The following is a 21,316-nucleotide window of genomic DNA, read 5'->3' as shown; positions in this document are numbered from 1 at the left end:
TATTTTGGCCGAATTCGACATCTCTAAATAAAGCACCCATCCCTAGACCTTTTTGGACAGCTGTTATTTTGTTGACGTTTAACTTTTGCCAAAATATCGTGGGATTGGACATTTTGTTAAGTAAATAATGGACTTGATTCTACTTGTAGGTATAGCTGTTGCCTTGCTGGTGCTGTTGGCCACATTGTACGTCCTCCAGAACAAGAATAAGGCAGCTGGGGGTAAATTTTTTTCATTTTCCATAGAATTGTACAAATGCATATCATTACCATAATAACATTTGCAGAGACAAAGCCAGCAGCAGCAGCAGCGCCACGACGTGGCGTGCCACAGAGGGCCCAGGAAGGAGTCCCGCGTCGAGCTCAAATTGCCCGAAATCAACGCAATCGTCTGCAACAGAACGCTCCTGCTCCAGCTCAAGATGCTGTCGCTCCAGCAGCTGCTGGGGATTCCGATGACGACGAAGAAAATGTTGGAGCCGACGGTGCTCGACTTCCACAGAGTGCTGTTTTAAACGAAAAAATGGGCGCAAAGAAACGAGCAAAAATGGAGGCCAAGGAGCAGAAGCGATTGCAAAGAGAACATGAACTGCAGGAACGAGAAAAGCGAAAGGCAAAGGAAGCCAAGGAAGATGCCGAGCGCAAGCAGCAGGAGGAAGTGGAGGCGGAAGCTGAACGCAAGAAATTGGATGCCGAACGCTTGGCTAAAGAAGAACGGGAGCGCAAAGAGCATGAGGAATATCTTAAAATGAAAGCTGCATTTAATGTAGAGGAAGAAGGCTTTGAGGAAGGTGATGCCGATGATCAGGAAAGTCTCTTAGCTGATTTCATTCAGTACATCAAAGACAACAAGGTGGTCCTTTTGGAGGATTTAGCTGTTGCGTTTAAATTGAAGACACAACAAGCAATTGAGCGTATTCAGGAACTTCAAGCGAATGGCTCACTAACTGGAGTCATTGATGATCGTGGCAAATTTATTTATATATCACAAGAAGAATTGGCTGCAGTTGCCAAGTTTATCAAGCAGCGCGGCCGTGTTTCCATAGCTGAATTGGCCGAAAGCAGTAATAATCTGATAAACCTAACGCCTGTTCAGTCCGCTGCTGGAGGTGACTCCTGATCAATTGAGATTTATTAGCCACTTACATATTAAATGTATAATTAGTTGCAGATTCTATTGAATAGAGAATAAAATAAAAAAATTGTACAAATTGAGAACTCAACTAATATTAGGAGTTTGCTTGAATAAATTAGAATTTACCATCCCAAGCTGCCGTTAAACTTAGTTCAAAATCTAAAGATCAACTTTTAATATATACAAATGCGTTTGTATTTTGATCTTATATATTTTATAACGAAGCCGATAGTTTAGCCTAAGTCTAGTTCATTTCATCATCATCATCATAGTCATCCATCTCGTCATCATCGTCGTCTTCCTCATCGCTCGTAACATCAGGATCTGAGGCTTGTGCACGACACTTTGGACACTGGCAAATAAATATATAATTTCCGCAAAGAATTTTGTGTCTTGAATGACGACTGCGCTCCAATTGGCATTCGTCTAAATATGATATACAAATCTCATCACCCTCCTGGATGGGTGCCAGTGCCTTAAGAACTACAATATCGTTGGAATAGGGAAACGTAGAACAGGCATTTGGTACGCAGCTGTGATTAATTTTACTCTGAAGTAAATACAATCCAGAGCCCTCGTTGTTGAGAAATTCGCCAGCAACTGGAAAAATAAAAGACAGAATTTCGATTAGAAGACTTGATATTTCTTTGAGCACTCAAGTTACTTACATTCACCAACTTTAGCGTACAAATTATCAATCTCTTGATCCAACTGAACCTTTTCCTGATCGGACAGGGGAAGGTCTGACACAATGGTGACCCATTGAGAAAGAACACTTGTTGCAATGCCCTGACTGTTCGTCCCCATGATGCCCATTAGAGTCTTAAATGCATCCGGCGTTGTAAACTGTGGATATTGGATATCTATAGCAAGTTACTTATGCTTTATTTCTCCTGCATACCCTGGCAAAATCCTCGCCTTGAAATGCATGACAAAAAGCCAGGTAAAGCTGCTCCATTTGGTGTTCGAAATTTTCTCCGAGCATTTTGTGATAAATTTTCTGTTCCCGATTTACAATTAAGGCCTGAAAGGATTGCAATTGTTCGAAAAACTCCTCCTTCTTGGTGCTTTGCTGGTACATTGCCATAAGACGGACAATTAACATAATAGTTCCCGTCTCTGGTGGATAGTGCATCTTCTTCCATGTTTCATTTAAAACATTTATTGGATGTGTATTATCAGCCCGAAATGCTCCCATGCAAGCCACGCGATGATAACGCTTTTGTGCCTCCATCAAGCAATCCTCGGAGCAGTACCGAACTTTACATCTAGGGCATTGTGTGAATTGATTTACCCACGATACTGTAGGATCATGCTGTAGCAATGGCACTTCCACCTTGGGATCACTGGCCAAACGCCGTACATTTTCCAATACAGTCTCAAGCGGGCGCATGCAATGATCACACGCGGCATAGCCGTAGGCAGCATTCCATGAAAATTGTTTGGACACAAATGGTTCCTCCTCGAAGATGATTTCATTAGTTTGAAAGTTCTTTGTTGCCACCATGGCACGACCCTTTGAAAGAACACAATGGAATAGTTTAATCATCTCTTTGGCTATAGAAATTGCCTCCTACCTTTCCGGGTATTTCACGAATCTCAAAATGGTTCATTTTTCATTAAAAAGAGCACTTAAACAAAGTGGCCCAAATGCACGTGCAACATTTATTAGAGGCGGATATTTTTTTGGACACAAAAAGAAAAGTCTCCCAGCACTAATCTATATATCGATACCCATATGACTTTGACAAGACCTATGGTCACACTGGTCGACAATCCCATATCTGTCAATAGCAAACTGAAAAAAAGTGAGTTGTTACTTAACCAAAATTTTTTTTTGCAAACTAAAAATCTTGCAATTTATAGATTCCTATTAGCCATGTTGCGTATCACAGCCGGTAAGCTCGCCAATGCCTTGCGTGGCACCGTTGGAGTAACCTCATCCCGCGTGGCTGCTGTTCGCTGCCTGCATGGAGCCGAGGAATCTGCCGAAGAATTCGACAAACGTTACGAGAAATACTTCAGCCGCGAAGGTATTGACGGTTGGGAGGTCCGTAAGGGAATGAATGATCTGTTGGGCATGGATTTGGTGCCCAGCCCCAAGATCATTGAAGCTGGTCTACGTGCTTCTCGCCGCGTGAACGACATTGCTTTGGCCATCAGGTGGCTGGAGGGCTGCAAGGACAAGTGTGGTGACCAGAAAGCAACTCTCTACCCCTACTTGCTGGAAAAGATCACTCCCACACTTACTGAATTGGGTATTCCAACCATTGAGGAGCTGGGCTATGACAAGCCCGAATTGGCCCTGAAGTCCGTGTACGATGCCTAAATGGGGCAATTTAAGCGATCAATGTTTTTCTTACCCCTTTTAGTTTAATGCAACAAGCAACACATAATACAATTACAAAGAAAACAGCAGACAGATACACGAACTACCATAAATGCAAATCTAATGTATGGTGCGGATGAACATGTTATTGGATTGCAAATAAAAAGGAGATTGGAGTAAGGCTACCAAATAGTTGCAAATTTGTGTTTTTGTTATTATTCTCGATAGAGAGGTGGGTGTTATGTAATGGCTCGTAATACTCGTTCCTTAGGTTATCATGGTGATCGAAATTGCATAAATAGTGGATTGGCGGTTAATTTAAATAGAGGATTGATATCAAAAGAATCATCATTTACTCTACTCTGTTCACTTCTAATAAGTAATAAATTCCAGAAAAAATCTGAATTTAAAATAACCCTTTAAACAAGGACACAACAACCTTGCTTTTACATCATCGGGAGTTTCTAATAAATTTTAGGTTCTCGAAATCAAACTGTACTATTTTTTAAGCCCTTTTCTTTTTTGCGATTTATAACCGTTTTCATTGGATACATTATTGATTACAAAATAACAAGAAATTATGTATTTAAGTTTCTATTTGACAAATCAAGAGACTTTAAAAATATGGAATATATAAAATCAATTAAATTCCCAGATATTGGAGTATTTAATTAATTAAACATTTGGTTGGTAAAGAATTCTACTTCCATTTTTGAAGCAGCTCAGCCGCCTTGTTTAGATTCTCCTGCTTTTTGATGAAACAATAGCGTACAAAATCCTCACCCAAAGTCTTATTGGGCTCGCTGTAAAAAGCACTAGGTGGGATACCCTGTAGACCCATGTTTTTCGTCATCCATTTTGTGAACTTGTAGTCCTTATGCTTATCCTGTTCTGAGCTAAGATCGATTTTTTTGGGCAAGAGGCGACCAATCAGCCAGCATAAAATACCCGCCTTCGGGTATGGTTGGCCTCATACCAGCCTCACTCAAGAATTTTGCCATAAAATCACGCTTTATTTGCAGTTCATGGGGCAGACTCAAGAAATAGCTTTCTGGTTGACCTAATCGGTCCAATTCCACCTCAAAGCTGCGCGCTACACCCTCTTGCAAGGGCGTGGGACAAGTATAAACAGAGTTTTGATGGACCATTTGCAAATTGCGAATCAAATGAGTGGGTCCATAGGCCCAACCGATTTTCCATCCGGTGACCGAGAAAGTTTTGCCTGCAGATCCAATTGTGATGGTTCGATCAAACATGTCAGGTAATGTGCAAATACGTATATGTTCCGCACCATCAAACACTAGCCACTCGTAAACCTCATCCGAGACACACAAAACATTCCATTTTCTGCAAAGTTCGGCCAGGCGTTCTAGTTCGTGTCGTTGGAAAACCTTGCCAATGGGATTGTGCGGTGTATTCAAAATAATCATTTTGGTTTTCTCATTGAACAGCGATTCCAATTCGTTGTCATCTAAAACCCAATCTGCTGAACTAATTGGTCCCTCAGTTTTACGCTAAAAATAATAGGAACATTTTAATTGGGAGTATGGAAATAGTGGGACTCAGATTGCTTTTTGTTTTACCAATTTTAACGGAATAAATCGTGGTACACCTCCTGCCATTTTGACCATTGGCTCATAGCAATCGAAAAATGGTTCAATAATGATAACCTCATCGCCGACATCAACATGTCCCATTATGGTAGAGTAAAGAGCTTCATAAGCACCGGACGTGATAAGAATATCGCTCAAAGGGTTCAGTTCGCGTCCAATTAGTCCATTATATAGCTTGGCCAGGGCCTGAACCAAACGCACATGTCCCTAGAAAAAGAGATGTGGGTTATACCAAGTCTTGCGAAAAGCTTTCGACAACTTACGTAGCCTCTGGTATACTGATGGAGCAATGGATTTTCATCGTGAGCTATGTCGGCCAGCGATTCTGTTACATATGATGGTGCAGCATCATCGGGAAACCCTTGGCCCAAATTCAGTGGTTTATACTGCATGGCCAGAGCAATATACTCATTCCAAACACTTGGAGTGCTGCCTTGCAAACGTTTTGGTAAATCAAACTTCTCCATGACCTTTGGATTAGTTTTATGCTGGTGCCGAATCTGAGTCTGGTTAAAGTTCCCTTTCAAGCAGTTAGAAAGGCGACGGCAGCTTCTCAGCATCTAAGGAAAGGTGACATTGATAAGGTTCATCAAAGTGTTTAATTGCTTGTTTATTGTTACTGATAACCGAAGAGCAACGTGAATGAAGCGTATGTGTGCGTGACATTTGGTTTAATTCTACCTTGCAATATCACAAATATATCACAATTTAAATGCAAGTGTTTCAAAAAAAATATGCGGCGTACAATGACGTTGCATAATAAAAATGATTTTTGATTAGACTAGCGGAATATATACAAGTGTCATATTTGAGAATTAGACTTCTTAAATACAACTTACCATGCCTTCATGCCAGTGTTGAATAGTGGTAATGTTGCAAACTAACAATGGGGGATAGGCTTTTTACAACACTTATAGCGCCAATCGATCGGTTTTTTAAATAATTGAATCTTCAACACATTGTCCATCTTAAACTCGGTTTCAAGCGTAAGAAAGTATACAGTTAGTTAGTTTGATTTGCTGACTTTCAGGACAAAATTGTAAGGAAACTCTGTGGCTGGTGTGACCATAGCATGTGATTCCTAAATAAACGCTTGGTCGAAAATAGGGCATAGCGACATATCTCCGACGACATATCACCGCCCAGTACATTTTTCTGGCTTTTTAAACGGCGAAGATTTGACGTTGCATACTAAATATTTAGATTTATACGTTTACTTACTCAGCTAAAACATCATTAAGTATTTTTTTAATGTCGTTGTTTTTGTTATTTTGGCAATCTTTTTTTATTTCACTAAGCACACTTATTTTTTCCATTTCGTGGTTTGGTATTCAACAAGTAGATAAATCTGGTAGGTGTTACTTTAAAGTAATTCGGAATAAAACTGTCATATTCTGACCAACCAGGCCCTTGGTATCCACAGATTGAAACAACCTTAAAATAATGTGAACTTATTCGAGAGAGATTTGATGCAGTAAAGATAAAAATTCATATTTTGAAAACAAACTAAATAATATTATATTTGAATAAATGAATGCTTTCTTTTTAATTTCTTCTTTGTTAGTAAATATGTATATATATCTGGCACTACAAACTACTAATACAATAATAATATTACAATATGTTCCATATGCTTTTTTATACGTATTTGGTAATTGTAAATATGTGTTTTTCTTCCCATTTAGTTTCAAATAAATGCAGTTATCTTATCAATATGAGCATTAAAAGTTCGCTTTGGAGCTAAAATTGCTTTTATAACATTTGAATTTGGTTTTAGATCTTCTTGGTTAGTTTTTTCATTTTTTATCACTAAAATGGTCACCAATGGTCATGTGTCTATATATGTATAAAGTAGGCGTGAAAGGCGAGGAAGAAATATATTTATATGTATATTATAGATCAAATGTGTTCAGGAATGAAAGGAGCAAGAGTGTCAGAGAGATTATTTGCCTATTCACCACTATCCCTGTGCTTTAGTCCGTATGGTCTTGATTAAACTATGGTTAATGATACAGTTTGGAAATGGAGGGTATATGTAGATTTCAGGATTGTAGAGCTAAGCTCTAAAACTTCCTGTTATTTGGGTTTATATTATTTAGGAAATCACAATGTTAATTAAATTATCCAATGAGGAATCCTTTGCCTGTGTTTGGGCATGAACCTTTTGCATATGAGCTGGAAGAAAATACAATAAATTTTTGGTTCGTTCTTATAAAGATTTCTGTTTAAAAATGTTTACTTTTTAACTTAATATGGGTAACAAAACGTTCCTGACAGAGGTCACAGTTGTAATAGGTCATCCCAGTGTGAACTCGTTGATGGAGACGCAGCGATTTTTCAAAGAGATACGTTCGTCCGCATATATTGCACTTGAAGTTCTTTTCGAGAACTGCAAAGAATAAATTATATAATTGCAAAATTAATGGAAAAACAAAAATTGAGAAACGGAAAGAGCATGAAATGCAGGATAAAGAACCTACGGCACAATAGCTTCTCTACATCGGGGCAGTGTTGCAGTTTTAAGCTACATCTGGCTTATTTCCAAATGAAATAGCTTAGAAAGTGGTTGAAATTGGTAAATATTGATATATTATGCAATTTTGTGCATAAATTTTTAGTAATATTTCATATAAATTTATGCATACAATTTTTAGTAAAACCCTAACAACAATTGGGGCTTTTAACAAACAAAACTAAATCCGCCCTTATGCTCTTGATTTTTTTGTGTAAGAACTTCGGCAGCCATTCGGCTTACACGCAAAAACTGTGACAAACGTGTTTGTCCCTCGGGCCCTGCTCTACATTATAGAAGTACATTGACTATGCATATGTTTGTATATACAAAATGATTATAAACATTAGGGATCTGACTGACCTTCATGGCTCCTTTTGTGTTGGGTTAGAACATACTTCAAGGCAAACGCCTTGCCACACACATCACACACATTGGGCTTTACTTTTTCGTGCGTTTTCATGTGCCATTTCATATCCTGGGCACGTTTGAATCGCTTGGAACAGTGCGCACAGGCATGAGGACGATCCTTTTCGGAATGCACCTCTGCATGCCTTTCCAGAGCAGATTTCATATTGAAGCGTTGCGGACAGCTATCGCACTGGAACAGGCCCGAATACTGACGTTCGCGTTTTTGTTGTAAAACCCGCTTGTTATTCACAATCACCGGAGCGGATGGGCTCTTTAAGTGCTCCCTTTTCATATGGTAAACCAGGTCCTGTTCATTGCCAAAAACCTGTCTACAGAGCATGCACTCACTTCTCTCAATGGCTGTCAGATTCTCCATGTGGTCCTCCAGCATGTGTATCCTTTTTTCCGCATACGATGCAAAGACTGTTGGAAATTAAAAGTCTTATTTAAAGATCAGTTAAAAACTGTCGCGGAGCCAACTAGTTTTTTGTTATTTTAGGGGGTGTCATGAATTGATTAAAGTTTGGGAATTGATGGCATGCTACTCTCATGGGATAATCCTACATTGGACTCACGAGATACATATTCGGATATAAATTTTTTAGCAGAAGTGATCTATGTATGTATGTATGTATCTGTATGGTTAATTAATGATCATGCTTGACTAATTATGTGCTAAAACAAAATGAATAGAACAACAAAATAATAACGAGATTGGGCCATTATGTTTACCGTTATTCACATAAGACTTGACTAACTATAAGAAGCAGTCGCCTTCGACTTTGGCGTAGTAGACAGTTTTCTATGATGAATATTTTTGTTTCGATGTGTTGATGAATTTGCAACAAATTGATATTGTTAATGTTAATGCTCACAAAAATTTTATTTCTGTGAATGAAGCCTTCTGACTCTCCTCTCATAATAGATGCCGTAATTGTCAAGGACATTCTCAAAGAACATAGAATTATATCTAATTATCCGATTTCCCAATTACAAATTGGAAGTTATTTTCTTCTGGAGATATTGTCGAAAGAGAGCATTATACTTTTTGAATTCAAATCGAAGAGAACTATCCTTTTGTACAGCATCTTCAAGGGCATCAAGCTTCATTGGAAGACATCTAATAAGTTATCAATTAGCTCACCTTGGGTACAGTTGCTACATTTGTAGGGCTTCTCTCCGCCATGTTGTCTATAGATATGCCAGCGTAGAGTTTTAATGTGTATAAAGGCTGAAGGATGAGTAATTTTAGTACAATCCTAATATAATATAACTTCTAAGCTTACCTTTGCCACATAGTCCACAATGTTCGCTCTTTCGGGCACTTGCCATTTGGGTGTGGGTGGCCATATGTTTAGTGAGATGTACAGATGAGATAAACAATCGATCGCAGTGACGACACTTTAATTGGCGATCAGGACTATGCCATTTCATATGGTATTTAAGACTCTTTTTGGTGAAAAAGCGCTTCTCACACATGCTGCATTCGAAATCCGTGTCCGAATGATATTTCTCGACATGATGTCTTAAATTCTGACGATCCCCATACTTCTTCCCACATACATCACAAGTAAATTGCTTTTCCACGTGAACACTTTTCATGTGGACAGTTCGCGAGGCGGCATCCTGGAAAGCTTCTTCACATTCGGGTTCAGGACAATTATATGGTTGCTCTGGATCATGTTCGCTACTAATGTGCTCCAGAAGCAGTTGTTGCAACTGAAAGCTTTCTTGCGGCTTGAAACAGAATTTGCAAGCGTAGCTTATGACCAGCTCAGAAGAATATTCTTCGGTTGCATCTGCCACATTCGCTGCATCTATATAGATTTCTATGGGGGCAGTAGCAGCAGCAGCAGTAGCAGTGGCAGTGTTTGGTGTTGCTTCAGTTGAAACCGTCATTGTTCTTGTTGTTGCTTCATTTGTGGGATCAATATCATTGTTTAAGTCCAGATCAACTTCCTCAGTATCCAGATCCGGTTCCAGTTCCACTTCCGAATGATCATCCAAACTGCTGGCATCGATTTTCTCATATATATTTAATAGTTTCACTTGCGCCTCTTGGCACGTTAACCGAAATGTATATAAAGAACAAAATTTTGTAAAACAATCGCTGCAAATCTTTTGAGGCAGTCCATCATTCGGTAATATCTGAAATATACCATATATGTATAAACAATTAGTTAGCTGTGTCACAAGGACTACTACCCGAAACTACTACTAGCGAAAGGATATTCAGAGGTTGTTTGATAATGTGTTAGCTACCTCTGTGTTAAAATTGATTAAGATATGTGATGATATGTGAACAACTGGCAATAAATCTATTGTACTCAGACTACGCGCCTGAAGCGGTGCCTCTACTGGTGCTTCCTTACCACACCCTTCAATGATGTTCCGCACCCGGTCAATTAAGTTAAGCAATTAAATAATTCACCTGGTAAGGACAGATCTTAAATAAAGAGTTCAATCCAAAAAAAAAAAAGAGTCTTTAATGGTTTCTCGTTTTGACACCTGTAAAAACAAAGTGGTCCTAGTTTTCTTATTTTCTTTCTGTGTGGCGATTTATTCCCAACTTAAAGTTCAAAATTCATTTCATTCAATTAACATTTCGCCCTTAATAAACTCACCTTTAAATTCCAGTTAAGAAACTCCATGCGTATTTGGCCCATTTCGCTTTGCCAGCATGTGGGATGGAATAGGTCCAAAAAATTATTGTTTCCATTTTCAAAATCGCATACAAACATGGAAAGCGCACAGGTGCGACACGTTTCCATTGCTATGGTTGCACCAACAGCAGCAACAATAACAACACCGCCGAAATGCAATAAAAATGCATAAAACGCGCACTCAAACTGCAGTAACCACAACCATAACGTTAGCTAAAACCAGATCCAAGTGGAGCCATCGACAGAAAAAACAACAACAACTACAACTACTTTTACTACTACCAGTCATTATGCAACTATGAGTACTTTTTGTTTTATTTAAAGCAATTTGCAATTTGATTTCCCTTATAAAATGAACATCTGTGAAAATTGTTCATTGGAAAACTTTTTGCATACAATGCTGCTTGGTGAACGATGCTGCTGCTGGGAGCGATAGAGCGAAAGAAAACCTCTATGGGGGTCACTCAGAAACAAAAAAAAGTTTTGTGTCTGTATCTGACAGACGAAAATACAGAAGAGAAGACGAATGGGGCACTGACTCCTTTAATACCGCATCCTGGGCCTGTCTATCCCAGTCCGAAGACAACTTGTCCGGAGCGCACTCCCGCGATAACTGACCTTCAATGTGTGGTTAAGCTGTTTCTGCTTGGGGATTGGCTGCATATTTTCCAAACTCAAGCCTCACACACCAACAACAACTTTGCCCTCTCAAATCCGCCCCAACTTGGCCCCCCAGTCAGCTGTTCGTGCTAGCTTTGTTTGTGTACTTGCGCAGAAATTTGTTATTTGCAAGCCAACAATTGCACAGTGGGTCCCATGCTCAGAGTATAAAATGAGACGCAGCATAGATAGTGAACCCTTCTTATACCACTGTAGATAAAAGCTTATGCAAAATCGTTTGTAAAAAGCTCTTTCAGTTGCAATAGAGATCAGGAGCGGAATATCATTGATAGAGGCTGGCTAAAACTTACACAAATCTGAATAAAAACAATAATATTTTAAAAGCTGATGGAATGACAAAATAAACCACTACAAGAACTACAAATTTTAATGTTTTGGCTTGTATTCCAGTGAGGAAACTTGAGTTTTTTGTCATTCTGTCATCAGCTGTCTAATGCATATTTATCTGAATGAGGATTAATATATTAAACTGAATAAATCGATTTAATGCTATTTTATATACATATTAAACTATTCTTTAACTCTTTAAATTAAACCTAAACTGATCCCATTCTCGGTCACTAGCTGGGCGGCAGGAGACCCAAAGCTCGCAGACATAATTTGGCCGCATTTAGTTTGGCCTCCTTTTTGCTATTGCAGCCGATGGACGGGGTATAGATCTGTCCATTGATCTCCACAGAGAAGAGAAACGTGCGCATATGAGCGGGACCCGTGTTTTGCTGCAAAACATACTGAGGCGGTGTCCACTTGTTCTTTGAGGTCAACTCGTTGAGCACACACACAGGATGCTTGTCCTGATTGTTCTGGGATACAGTGGGCCCTGTAGATGCCGCTGGATTTCCAGACCCCACCATTGGATTTGCTTTGTTCTTACGCTGCTGTTGCTGTGGCGGTGCTTGCTTGATATCCTCGCGGGACACCAGGCCACGCTTATCGAGCTTCACGTCTAGCAGCAGAGGCTGAAGAGAACCGCTTTTACTACGGCCGAGTCCTTCACCGGGTTTCCAACCCATTTTTGCCATTAAAGCCATGCCCATACCGCCAGTGACTGGCTTGGTGGCAGTTAGCTGATCCCGTCTAGCCCATAATTGGGGTCCACTATTCAACTCGTGTACCTTCATCACCTGTGCTCCTGTGCTACCAGTAAATTGACCAGGCAAATGTTTTGATGATGCCCATGAAGACATATCTCGCTGGGCATTATACATCATTTTAATGGCCTCCGAATCGGCGGGATTATCTTGGAGTCGGCGAATAGCACTAAGGCGCTGCGTGATGATGCTAGACACATCCATTGAGGGCGGAGCGGTGACTGGAAAAATAGATGTATTAGCAGGCGTAGGCGGTGCCTTTGGCGTAGGCGGTGCAGGAGGAGGAAGTGGATTATCATTAGTTCTAGCCGATGGTATGGGCACTTCTGGAACGAACTTCTGAATGACAACGGGAGCAATAGGTTTGATTACTGGTGCAGGCGGGGGAACCGGGTCTGGACCTGGTTTAGATGGAACTACGAAGTCATTCGGCACATCTGTAAGAGACTCTACCATCTCATGCGAGGATGGAATTGGTTTAAAGGCAGGTTTTTGCTGTTCTTGCTGCGGTATAGACTTCGCAAAAACATTCTTTTGGTTATCCTTAAACAAGTTTGTTGCTTGCTTCGCAGGCGGCAACGCAGGTAATGGCGCCAACGATGAGTCCTTTGTCTCAACGGGCACCCACACTTCGTTCATACGATGCACTTGACCAGAGGAGACGGGAAATTGCATGGTTATGGCTTTGGTCTGCTCTTCCCGCTGTGCAGCAGTCGACGGCACAAGTGGCGTAGAATTACGGATATGCATTACGATTGGCTCCCGTTCTTTAATTTGAAAGGGATGGTGAAAGGCCTTGGCATTGCCATTCTTATCCACATCGGAATCTTCCTCAGAACTGAGATCAGACAGATTATCTCCATTGGAGATCTTTTTACAAAATTCCGTTAAATCCTGAACAGTTCGACCACCATATCGCATTTTGAGGAGCACTTTATCCTTTACCTCAGGCGTCATATTGTCAACGCCGGGCATGTTGCCCCGCTTAAACATGCTAATGGCGTTTTTGCGCGCAATCTCCAACAGTCGTTTCTTGTCAATGCCGAGCTCCCGCGATCGGGACCGTGATCGAGTGCGTCGCCGTCTATGGTTAGAGTTTGTGTGATGGACATGACTTCGCTGGTTCTCTTTGGGCTCACCATAAAAACTATTATGTGCTGGTCTACGTCCACGTCCATGTCCATTTGAAGCTTTTTCTCGTAGAAAAGATTCTTCATCAGAGAGCGAAACATCGGATTGGTCATGATCAGGACGATTCTTGGATTTAGAAACCCCGCGTGATCGCACCGTTTCACGTTGGCCATTGTAAAAGCTATTATGGCTCCGATCCCTTTCACGCTCTCTTTCCCGTTCCTTATCCAAACGTTCGCGTTTAACTGCGGGCACTTGGTCAGAGGCATTGCCAGTCTCCGTATGACGTTTTCTAATCTGCGACTTCTCTTTTTCCTTTTCCTTCTCTTTTTCCTTGACTATTACTGGCAGAGATTCTTTCAGCACCTCCATTAGTTGTTTCTCCTTGGTTCTTTCACCATCCTTTAGCTTATCTTTATCTTTGATATCCTTGTGTTTATGTTTTTTTCGCTTGTGCTTGTGTTTTTTACCTTCAATTTCAGCTTCCGAATATTCGCCATCCGTTAGCCTGGCCAACTTCTTCGTCTTTGACTTCTCCTTATCCCTTTTTTTCTTCTCCTTCTTTTCCTTTTTGTGTTTCTTAAGAAGATTCTTGTCATCCAGCAACTCTTCTGGCGGTGCTGCATTAAAGACGCCAAACAATTCAGCGAGGATTTCATTCGAAGATTTCACGGGGGCAATTCCCTTTTTGTCCTCTCCGGGGTCGCCCTCTGAATCGGAGGCTTCTTTCTCATGACTTTTGCTTCGCGAGGCACGTTCTCTTGCACTTAACGCTTTCAATTTAGCTTCCACCTCAGCATCAACCTTTTCGCTTTTTACCTTTACTTTGCTAGGATCCGGAGCAGTTGCAGTTGCTGATGCTATCCGGGATTGAGTTTCGGCATCCGACCTTGATTGCTCCACATCCGAAGCGCTCTTTGCATGCGTTTCTGTCATGGTCCCGACCATTGCCTTAGGCCCGTGTTTAAGTCCATTTATCCTCTGTAAGAAGTCAATTAATTGTAAACATTGTTCATTTATTTATTTTTAAATTTTCTCGATTTACTTTTTAAAGCGAATTCAATCTTGCTGCGAACAGGCGTTTAAAGAGGAACAGATGTTTCGATGTCAAAGGAGAGTGCAAAAAATTTAATCGAATACAATTATCGAAAATCAAGTACAATTAAATTCAGTTTACACTATGTTCGGGTCTGAATTGGGGCGAAAAACTAGGCGATTAAAACACAACGAATAATTTATTTAAATTTGTGATACAGTACCAATCAGAGATTTCAATGTGATTTTTGCAGCATGGCTTTTTTTGCATTTACTGCCAACAGGAGCAGACTCGATAGAAAATGCACTGTAGTGTAAACATACGATTATCGGAAATCAAGCACCGTTATCGAAAAGGTCGAAATAGGCGAACCGCAGCCAACTTAACTCACGTCGCCTGTCAATTGCCACCCGAGTTGCAATTTTTATAATCAAAAGATAAAAAATTCTTAATCACTTTTCATACGACCAAATTAGGTGTCAGTATATTGAAAATACTGCATAAATTACACCTGCAAACGTAAGTCACACTTTGCTAAACAAGGGGGAATACTGGAAAAACTGTAATTGCGTTTCTAATTCTTACCTATTTTTTTCGCCGTTTCTTTTTCTCGTTTCCATTTTCATTGCCTTCGCCTCGTTATTTTCTTTGTGCGTGTGTTCATATGTGTGAATTGTGTGCTGTATGTGTTCGTGTGTATGATTAAATTTTTTACTTGCAACAATTTAAAATAATCAAAAAGGAGGAGACAAGACCACAGTGGACAGGTTAAGATCCACAAAGCAAAAGCAAAAAAAAACTTTTGTGAAAGAGAAAAAAACTAAAAAAAAAAAATAGAATAAAAACCACTAGCACATACACACACACACACATTCAAGATGACGTCGTTGGATCAGAATCGTTTGCAAAACTTTAAAAACAAAGGCAAGGATCAAGAGGTGAGTCTCAGCTGAAGCGTTGTTTTCTCTTCACCCTATGACCTCTAAACATATATATCTGTATTTTCCCATTGCTAGGAGATGCGTCGCCGACGTAATGAAGTCACAGTCGAGCTTCGCAAGAACAAACGTGAGGAGACTATTCTCAAGCGCCGTAACGTGCCCAATTTGGATTCGAACACAGATGAGGATGACCAAGTGCCCAATTCTATCAATCTGAAGAAACTGGCATTGGCAGCGGCAGATACCTCCAAACCGGAGCAACAGTTGCTAGCCGTTCAGTCAGCGCGCAAACTACTCTCGTCGGACAAGAATCCACCAATTGATGAACTTATCAAAAGCGCCATATTGCCCCAATTGGTCAAGTGCCTAGAGCAACACAATCACACAATGCTGCAGTTCGAAGCAGCTTGGGCACTTACCAATATTGCATCGGGCACATCGGATCAGACTAATCAGGTGAGCAAGATGAAAAGACTCCAAAAGACAAATAAATATTAACTGGAACAATTTTAAGGTCGTCTCTGCTGGTGCCGTTCCGCTCTTCCTTCAATTACTCAACTCACCCGCTCCAAATGTTTGCGAACAAGCCGTCTGGGCTTTGGGCAACATTATTGGCGATGGTCCAGCGCTACGCGATTTTGTCATTAAGCATGGCGTTGTCCAGCCCTTGTTGTCTTTCATCAAGCCGGACATACCAATTTCGTTCTTGCGCAATGTCACCTGGGTGATTGTGAACTTATGCCGTAACAAGGAACCACCGCCGCCAGCCGCCACAATCCATGAGATCCTGCCCGCACTGAATGTGCTGATTCATCACACGGACACGAATATTCTAGTGGACACTGTTTGGGCTATTAGCTATCTAACCGATGGCGGTAATGAGCAGATCCAAATGGTTATCGAGAGTGGAGTTGTGCCGAAGCTAATCCCATTACTGGGCAACAATGAGGTTAAAGTCCAAACGGCGGCTTTGCGTGCAGTGGGAAATATTGTCACAGGATCCGATGAGCAGACACAAGTTGTACTCAATTATGATGCGCTCTCCTATTTCCCAAACTTACTTTCGCACCCGAAGGAAAAGATACGCAAAGAAGCCGTCTGGTTTTTGTCTAACATCACCGCTGGCAATCAGTCGCAAGTGCAGGCTGTCATCAATGTTGGTCTCTTGCCGAAAATAATCGAGAACTTGAGCAAGGGCGAATTCCAGACACAAAAAGAAGCCGCCTGGGCCATCAGTAATCTGACTATCAGTGGCAATCGCGATCAAGTCTTTACGTTGATAAAGGAAGGTGTCATTGCACCGTTCTGTGATCTGTTGTCATGCCAGGACACGCAAGTTATTAATGTAAGAGAAAGAGAGAGGGATTGAGAAAGGGGGGAAACCAATTTAACAACAATTAACACGCCCAACTCGTTTTTGGTTTTCTATTTTTCCAGGTGGTACTCGATGGTCTTAACAACATGCTCAAAATGGCCGAATCGCATGTGGAGGCCGTTGCCAATTTAATTGAGGAATGCGAGGGTCTGGCTAAAATTGAACGCCTGCAGGGCCACGAAAATGTTGATATCTATAAACTGGCATACGAAATCATTGAGCAATACTTTACAGATGAGGTGAGTGTTATCCTATACAACACGCTTCTTTATTGTTCTATCGTTCCCTTATTAAAACAAATTTCCCCGGTTTCGTTTCAGGGCGAACAAGCAAATCTGGCGCCATCATCCGATGGCACACAATATAACTTTGACCCGAATGCTGATAAGCTACCGATGAACTCTTTCAACTTTTAACGATTTTAAACACGTTAGAATGAACTCTACACCATCAACCAAACAAACAAGAGCAACTAAAACAAGAAGAAACGAAAAAAACTCTAACACACACATTACACAAGGAATATGTGTATAAAATAAAAATAAAAAAAAGAATTATAATCATATATGTATAACCTAAATAAGAACGGGAGAACTCCATCTGAATCCGACAAGCATCAAGCAATAGTGTTATAATTTTCCACAGTAACAACGGCAAACAATAATAATTATTATATTATACGACATCTTAGTTCTATTTAAAACGAGCTGTAGCAGAAAAAGAAGCAAACGAACCGCAAAATATGCATCAAGTTGCAATTTTCACTCTTCAACAAATTGTCTCTAAATTCTGTGTTATCCAAGTTTTATGAGAAAAACTATAATAAAGAAAAGCAAAAGTTTAATATATATAAATACATATATTAATGTATGTCCATCCGATTCAATGAAACAGACACACAGGAATGATAAATAAAATAATTAAAATGTAGAAATATTTGATTTATAATGAATATAATTTAATTACAAACCTTTAAATTTACTGTTTCTATTTTATTGAAGAATGGAAAAGAATTTAACATTATGATGGTATTTGTAACTGGAATTAATTAGAAAATTCATACGTAGAAGGAATCGGTGAAAACACTTGTATTTCTATGAACTAATACACTTGAGTTGCTGCCATTAGTCATCCTTCGGGTGGAATGCGAATCTGAAGTTGTGCTGATTTATTTATTTGGCGGCTTTATTGTAGTTGTTGATAATGAACTTATCAATGGCGGAGTACAGAATTTTTTTTGACTCTTGGAGCCGAAATGAATTAATTTCTCGCGTTACAAAGCTCAAACAAATCTCGTGGCTGCTATCGATATAGCCAGGGTGGGCATATATTTAAGATAAATATTTCAAATAGAACATAGCAAAACTAAGAGAAACTGCAAACCATAAATTTTGAATTTAGCCCCAACTCTCGATTTGGAACCGACTAAGAATCTGAAGAATTCGCGACACTAATTTATACTAAAGTACTTTTTCCTCGAACTACGAAAGAAAGTAAATTTAATTTTCCGTCGAATGACATACTTATACCCTTGCAAAGGGTAATATAAAATTGGTAAGATGTTTGTAAGAAGTAAATATACCCTTGATCAGCATGAGAAGCTGAGTCTATATATCCATGTCCCTCTGTCCTCTGTACGTCCCTCGGTGCGTATGCGGGTAACTCAGCCATCTTAAGAGCTTTTGGGATGAAACTTGATATTTGAGCTCCTATAACACGGGTAAGATAAGATAATTGTCAGGATCGGACCATTATTATATAAATCATTAGATCCCGAAATTTCTAGAATAATGAGATCCGAAGAAGAACAAGAAATGGAAATGATATTTGAAATGCTTTTTCTAGGATTGATGAATTGAGTTACAGAAAAAGAGTTCGGAACAAGTAGAAATAGGTTCATGCAAAGAATAGTTAGAACTACAGTGTTTTAAGGATAGAGGAATAAAATTTCTAGTAGGTCTACGGGGTACAGATAGGTTTAACTGGTTCAATAGCTCAGGAAAGTCTATTTCACCTATTAAAAGTTTATGAATAAAGATAGCACCAAGCATTACTCTACGATTAATTAAAGAAGGAAGATTGATTAAAAGAAGCCTACTGGAGTATGACATTGACATTGACATTGCGATCCCAATTTAGACCGCGAAGAGCAAAAAGCAGAAATTGCTTTTGAACAGATTCAATTTTACTTTGGTGCGTCTCATATTGAGGTGACCATGTGCAAGATCCGTACTCTAAGATAGGACGGATTAAAGAAGTATACAGAATTTTGGTTGTGTACGGATCGTGAAACTCTTTTGACCATCGTTTCACAAACACAAGAACATTCATAGCTTTACTAACTGTAGCAGAAATATGAGGATTAAAAGTTAATTTATGGTCCATAAGAACACCTAAGTCATTGATAATATCTAACCGCTCTAAGGCAGTGTCGTTAAGATAATAAGTTGCTAAGCATGGAGTGCATCTATAAAAAGACATAACTTTACATTTAGAGCCGTTAAGGTTTAATAGGTTTGTTTCACACCAACTCTGAAGATCATTAAGATCCGATTGAAGTAGGCAAGAAGACGATATGTCTTTAAAACTGAGGCAAAGCTTGACATCATCCGCGTACATAAGCACCCGAGAATGTGACACTACCAATGGAAGATCATTTATAAAAAGAGTGAGTAGCAATGGACCCAAATGACTACCCTGAGGTACTCCAGAGGTCACTTGGATGGTCTTAGAAAATGAAGACTTAAAGAGGACCTTTTGTGTACGCTTAGAAAGATATTGAAGAATCCAATCTAGCAAAAGGCTGGGGATGCCAAGTGCGTTTAATTTATATAAAAGCAGAGTATGATTAACAGAGTCAAAGGCCTTGCTAAAGTCAGTATAAATGACGTCAGTTTGCACGGCAGTCTTGAACCCTTTGATTGAGTGAGATGTAAATTCTAATAGGTTAGTAGTTGTCGATCTACGTTTTTTAAACCCATGTTGGGATGACGAAATAATTGAGCTACAAAAATGCTGCAATTGAGATGTTATTATTTTCTCAAATGCTTTGGGTATGGCAGACAATTTAGAAATACCCCTATAATTGGAGGCTTCGGTCTTTTTCCCCTTTTTATGAAGAGGCATAATATATGATTCCTTCTAGATAGGCGGGAAGGCGGAAGATGTGACTGTCCGTGTAAACAACTTAAGTATTGGCTTACATAGGGCCTCCGCGCAAAACCTTAATACGCAGCCTGGTATTCCATCAGGGCCAGGTGCATATACTGGTTTGACGGAACTGAGCACGCTAAGAACCGAACTTTCATCAAACACAGGGTCTAAAATGCAATTAGACGATTGCAAGTGATGAGGATAAGGAGGATTTGCTTGATAAATCGAAGAGCAATAAGTTGTTTTGAAAAAATCAGCAAACATGTCGGCAATTGCCTGATCATTGTCAGCTTTATTGTTTTCGAAAGACAAGTAAGACGGGTGCACCTATGTCTTACGTTTAACATTTACAAATTTATAAAATTGTTTAGGATCGCGAGAAAACCTGAGTTTACATCGCTGAAGATAATCCTTATAGCAATGTGAATTCAGCACCATAAAAATCGAGCAACTACATATAGGGAAAAATCCGATGCTTTACCGGATTTTTTTAATCTTTTATAACATCTCGATTTTACGTTCTTCAAGTAAAATCGATCCACTATCAGACCATCAAAGATCGACTCAAGAGTTTTATAGAAGACAGAAATGGCAGAGTCCATATCCGTGCAAGTATACAGATATGTCCAATCATTAGTTAACAACAGTTTTTTAAGTTTAGTAAAGTTTGTCTTGCGAAAACTTCGGGTTGGAGGCATCTAGTTATTATGTCGAGACATAACACCAAAAGGAAGGTCAATGGTTATATCCAGAGTTGGATGTAAATGAAAGTTGTCTTCGGGGATAACTAAGGGACCAGTCCTGGAAATATCGCAGTTGGAAGAATCCAACACAAATACCAGATCTAGTGATCTGTTACGACTATTCCGGACAGGATTTATTTGAGTTAGGGACAACTCAAGCAGACCATCTATGAAACAATGTGACAAGGAGGGCAACAGTAATAAAGAATCAAATGAGAGGGTCCAGGCAATCTCAGGTAAATTAAAATCTCCCAGAACAACGAGCAAGTCTTTGTCAGAGAGATATGCGGAAATAAGTTGAATAGCTTCCAAATGGTGAGTGTATACTGCCAAGTCGGACTGTGGTGGAATATACGAACAAGTTATATAGGCAGAAAAAGAATTAAACGAAATTTTAACACAAACAAATTCAATCTCCTGATTGGAGGACTGGACAATTTCAGACGAGAACGCCAAGGCAACAGCGATCAAAACGCCACCACCATTACGGATAGTCCGATCAT

At 39.7% G+C, this 21,316-nt stretch overlaps 7 protein-coding genes across 7 annotated transcripts; 3 read left to right on the top strand and 4 right to left on the bottom strand.

Annotated features, from left to right (window-relative positions):
• The first annotated feature begins 55 nt into the window (after window positions 1-55).
• Ddrgk1 (DDRGK domain containing 1) lies at window positions 56-1,268 on the top strand. Its single transcript, XM_068296085.1, has 2 exons — window positions 56-221; window positions 287-1,268. Exons 1-2 carry the CDS (start codon window positions 128-130, stop codon window positions 1,117-1,119), a joined length of 927 nt encoding a protein of 308 aa, XP_068152186.1. The 5' UTR covers window positions 56-127; the 3' UTR covers window positions 1,120-1,268.
• A 37-nt stretch (window positions 1,269-1,305) lies between these two features.
• Smyd5 (SET and MYND domain containing, class 5) lies at window positions 1,306-2,837 on the bottom strand. The gene is made up of 4 exons (XM_068296084.1): window positions 2,712-2,837; window positions 2,036-2,650; window positions 1,803-1,980; window positions 1,306-1,734 (listed from the first exon to the last, which is right to left on the bottom strand). The coding sequence occupies exons 1-4, from the start codon at window positions 2,745-2,747 to the stop codon at window positions 1,379-1,381; spliced, it is 1,185 nt and encodes a 394-aa protein (XP_068152185.1). The 5' UTR covers window positions 2,748-2,837; the 3' UTR covers window positions 1,306-1,378.
• A 30-nt stretch (window positions 2,838-2,867) lies between these two features.
• COX5A (Cytochrome c oxidase subunit 5A) lies at window positions 2,868-3,655 on the top strand. The gene is made up of 2 exons (XM_068296086.1): window positions 2,868-2,942; window positions 3,001-3,655. Exon 2 carries the CDS (start codon window positions 3,014-3,016, stop codon window positions 3,461-3,463), a length of 450 nt encoding a protein of 149 aa, XP_068152187.1. The 5' UTR covers window positions 2,868-2,942; window positions 3,001-3,013; the 3' UTR covers window positions 3,464-3,655.
• A 386-nt stretch (window positions 3,656-4,041) lies between these two features.
• Kyat (Kynurenine aminotransferase) lies at window positions 4,042-5,925 on the bottom strand. The gene is given in 5 exon segments (XM_068296083.1): window positions 4,042-4,376; window positions 4,378-4,977; window positions 5,047-5,283; window positions 5,340-5,636; window positions 5,916-5,925. Coding segments are annotated over 5 exon segments (1,350 nt in total). The 5' UTR covers window positions 5,919-5,925; the 3' UTR covers window positions 4,042-4,163.
• A 667-nt stretch (window positions 5,926-6,592) lies between these two features.
• Window positions 6,593-11,495, bottom strand: LOC137582545 (zinc finger protein 883). The gene is made up of 6 exons (XM_068297122.1): window positions 10,624-11,495; window positions 9,286-10,147; window positions 9,144-9,230; window positions 7,952-8,422; window positions 7,316-7,465; window positions 6,593-7,251 (listed from the first exon to the last, which is right to left on the bottom strand). Exons 1-6 carry the CDS (start codon window positions 10,768-10,770, stop codon window positions 7,172-7,174), a joined length of 1,797 nt encoding a protein of 598 aa, XP_068153223.1. The 5' UTR covers window positions 10,771-11,495; the 3' UTR covers window positions 6,593-7,171.
• Window positions 11,496-11,783: 288 nt separating this feature from the next.
• Window positions 11,784-14,755, bottom strand: Son (Son RNA binding protein). The gene is made up of 2 exons (XM_068296064.1): window positions 14,611-14,755; window positions 11,784-14,546 (listed from the first exon to the last, which is right to left on the bottom strand). Exon 2 carries the CDS (start codon window positions 14,511-14,513, stop codon window positions 11,904-11,906), a length of 2,610 nt encoding a protein of 869 aa, XP_068152165.1. The 5' UTR covers window positions 14,514-14,546; window positions 14,611-14,755; the 3' UTR covers window positions 11,784-11,903.
• A 204-nt stretch (window positions 14,756-14,959) lies between these two features.
• Window positions 14,960-17,894, top strand: Kap-alpha3 (karyopherin alpha3). Its single transcript, XM_068296065.1, has 6 exons — window positions 14,960-15,120; window positions 15,344-15,539; window positions 15,618-15,998; window positions 16,057-16,887; window positions 16,980-17,156; window positions 17,238-17,894. Exons 2-6 carry the CDS (start codon window positions 15,480-15,482, stop codon window positions 17,331-17,333), a joined length of 1,545 nt encoding a protein of 514 aa, XP_068152166.1. The 5' UTR covers window positions 14,960-15,120; window positions 15,344-15,479; the 3' UTR covers window positions 17,334-17,894.
• The last annotated feature ends 3,422 nt before the right edge of the window (window positions 17,895-21,316 follow it).

The sequence above is a fragment of the Drosophila tropicalis genome, unplaced genomic scaffold, assembly GCF_018151085.1.
Source record: "Drosophila tropicalis isolate 14030-0801.00 unplaced genomic scaffold, ASM1815108v1 contig_859, whole genome shotgun sequence".
In the NCBI taxonomy this organism is placed as follows: Eukaryota; Metazoa; Arthropoda; class Insecta; order Diptera; family Drosophilidae; genus Drosophila; species Drosophila tropicalis.
This window is presented reverse-complemented; position numbering and strand designations above follow the sequence as displayed.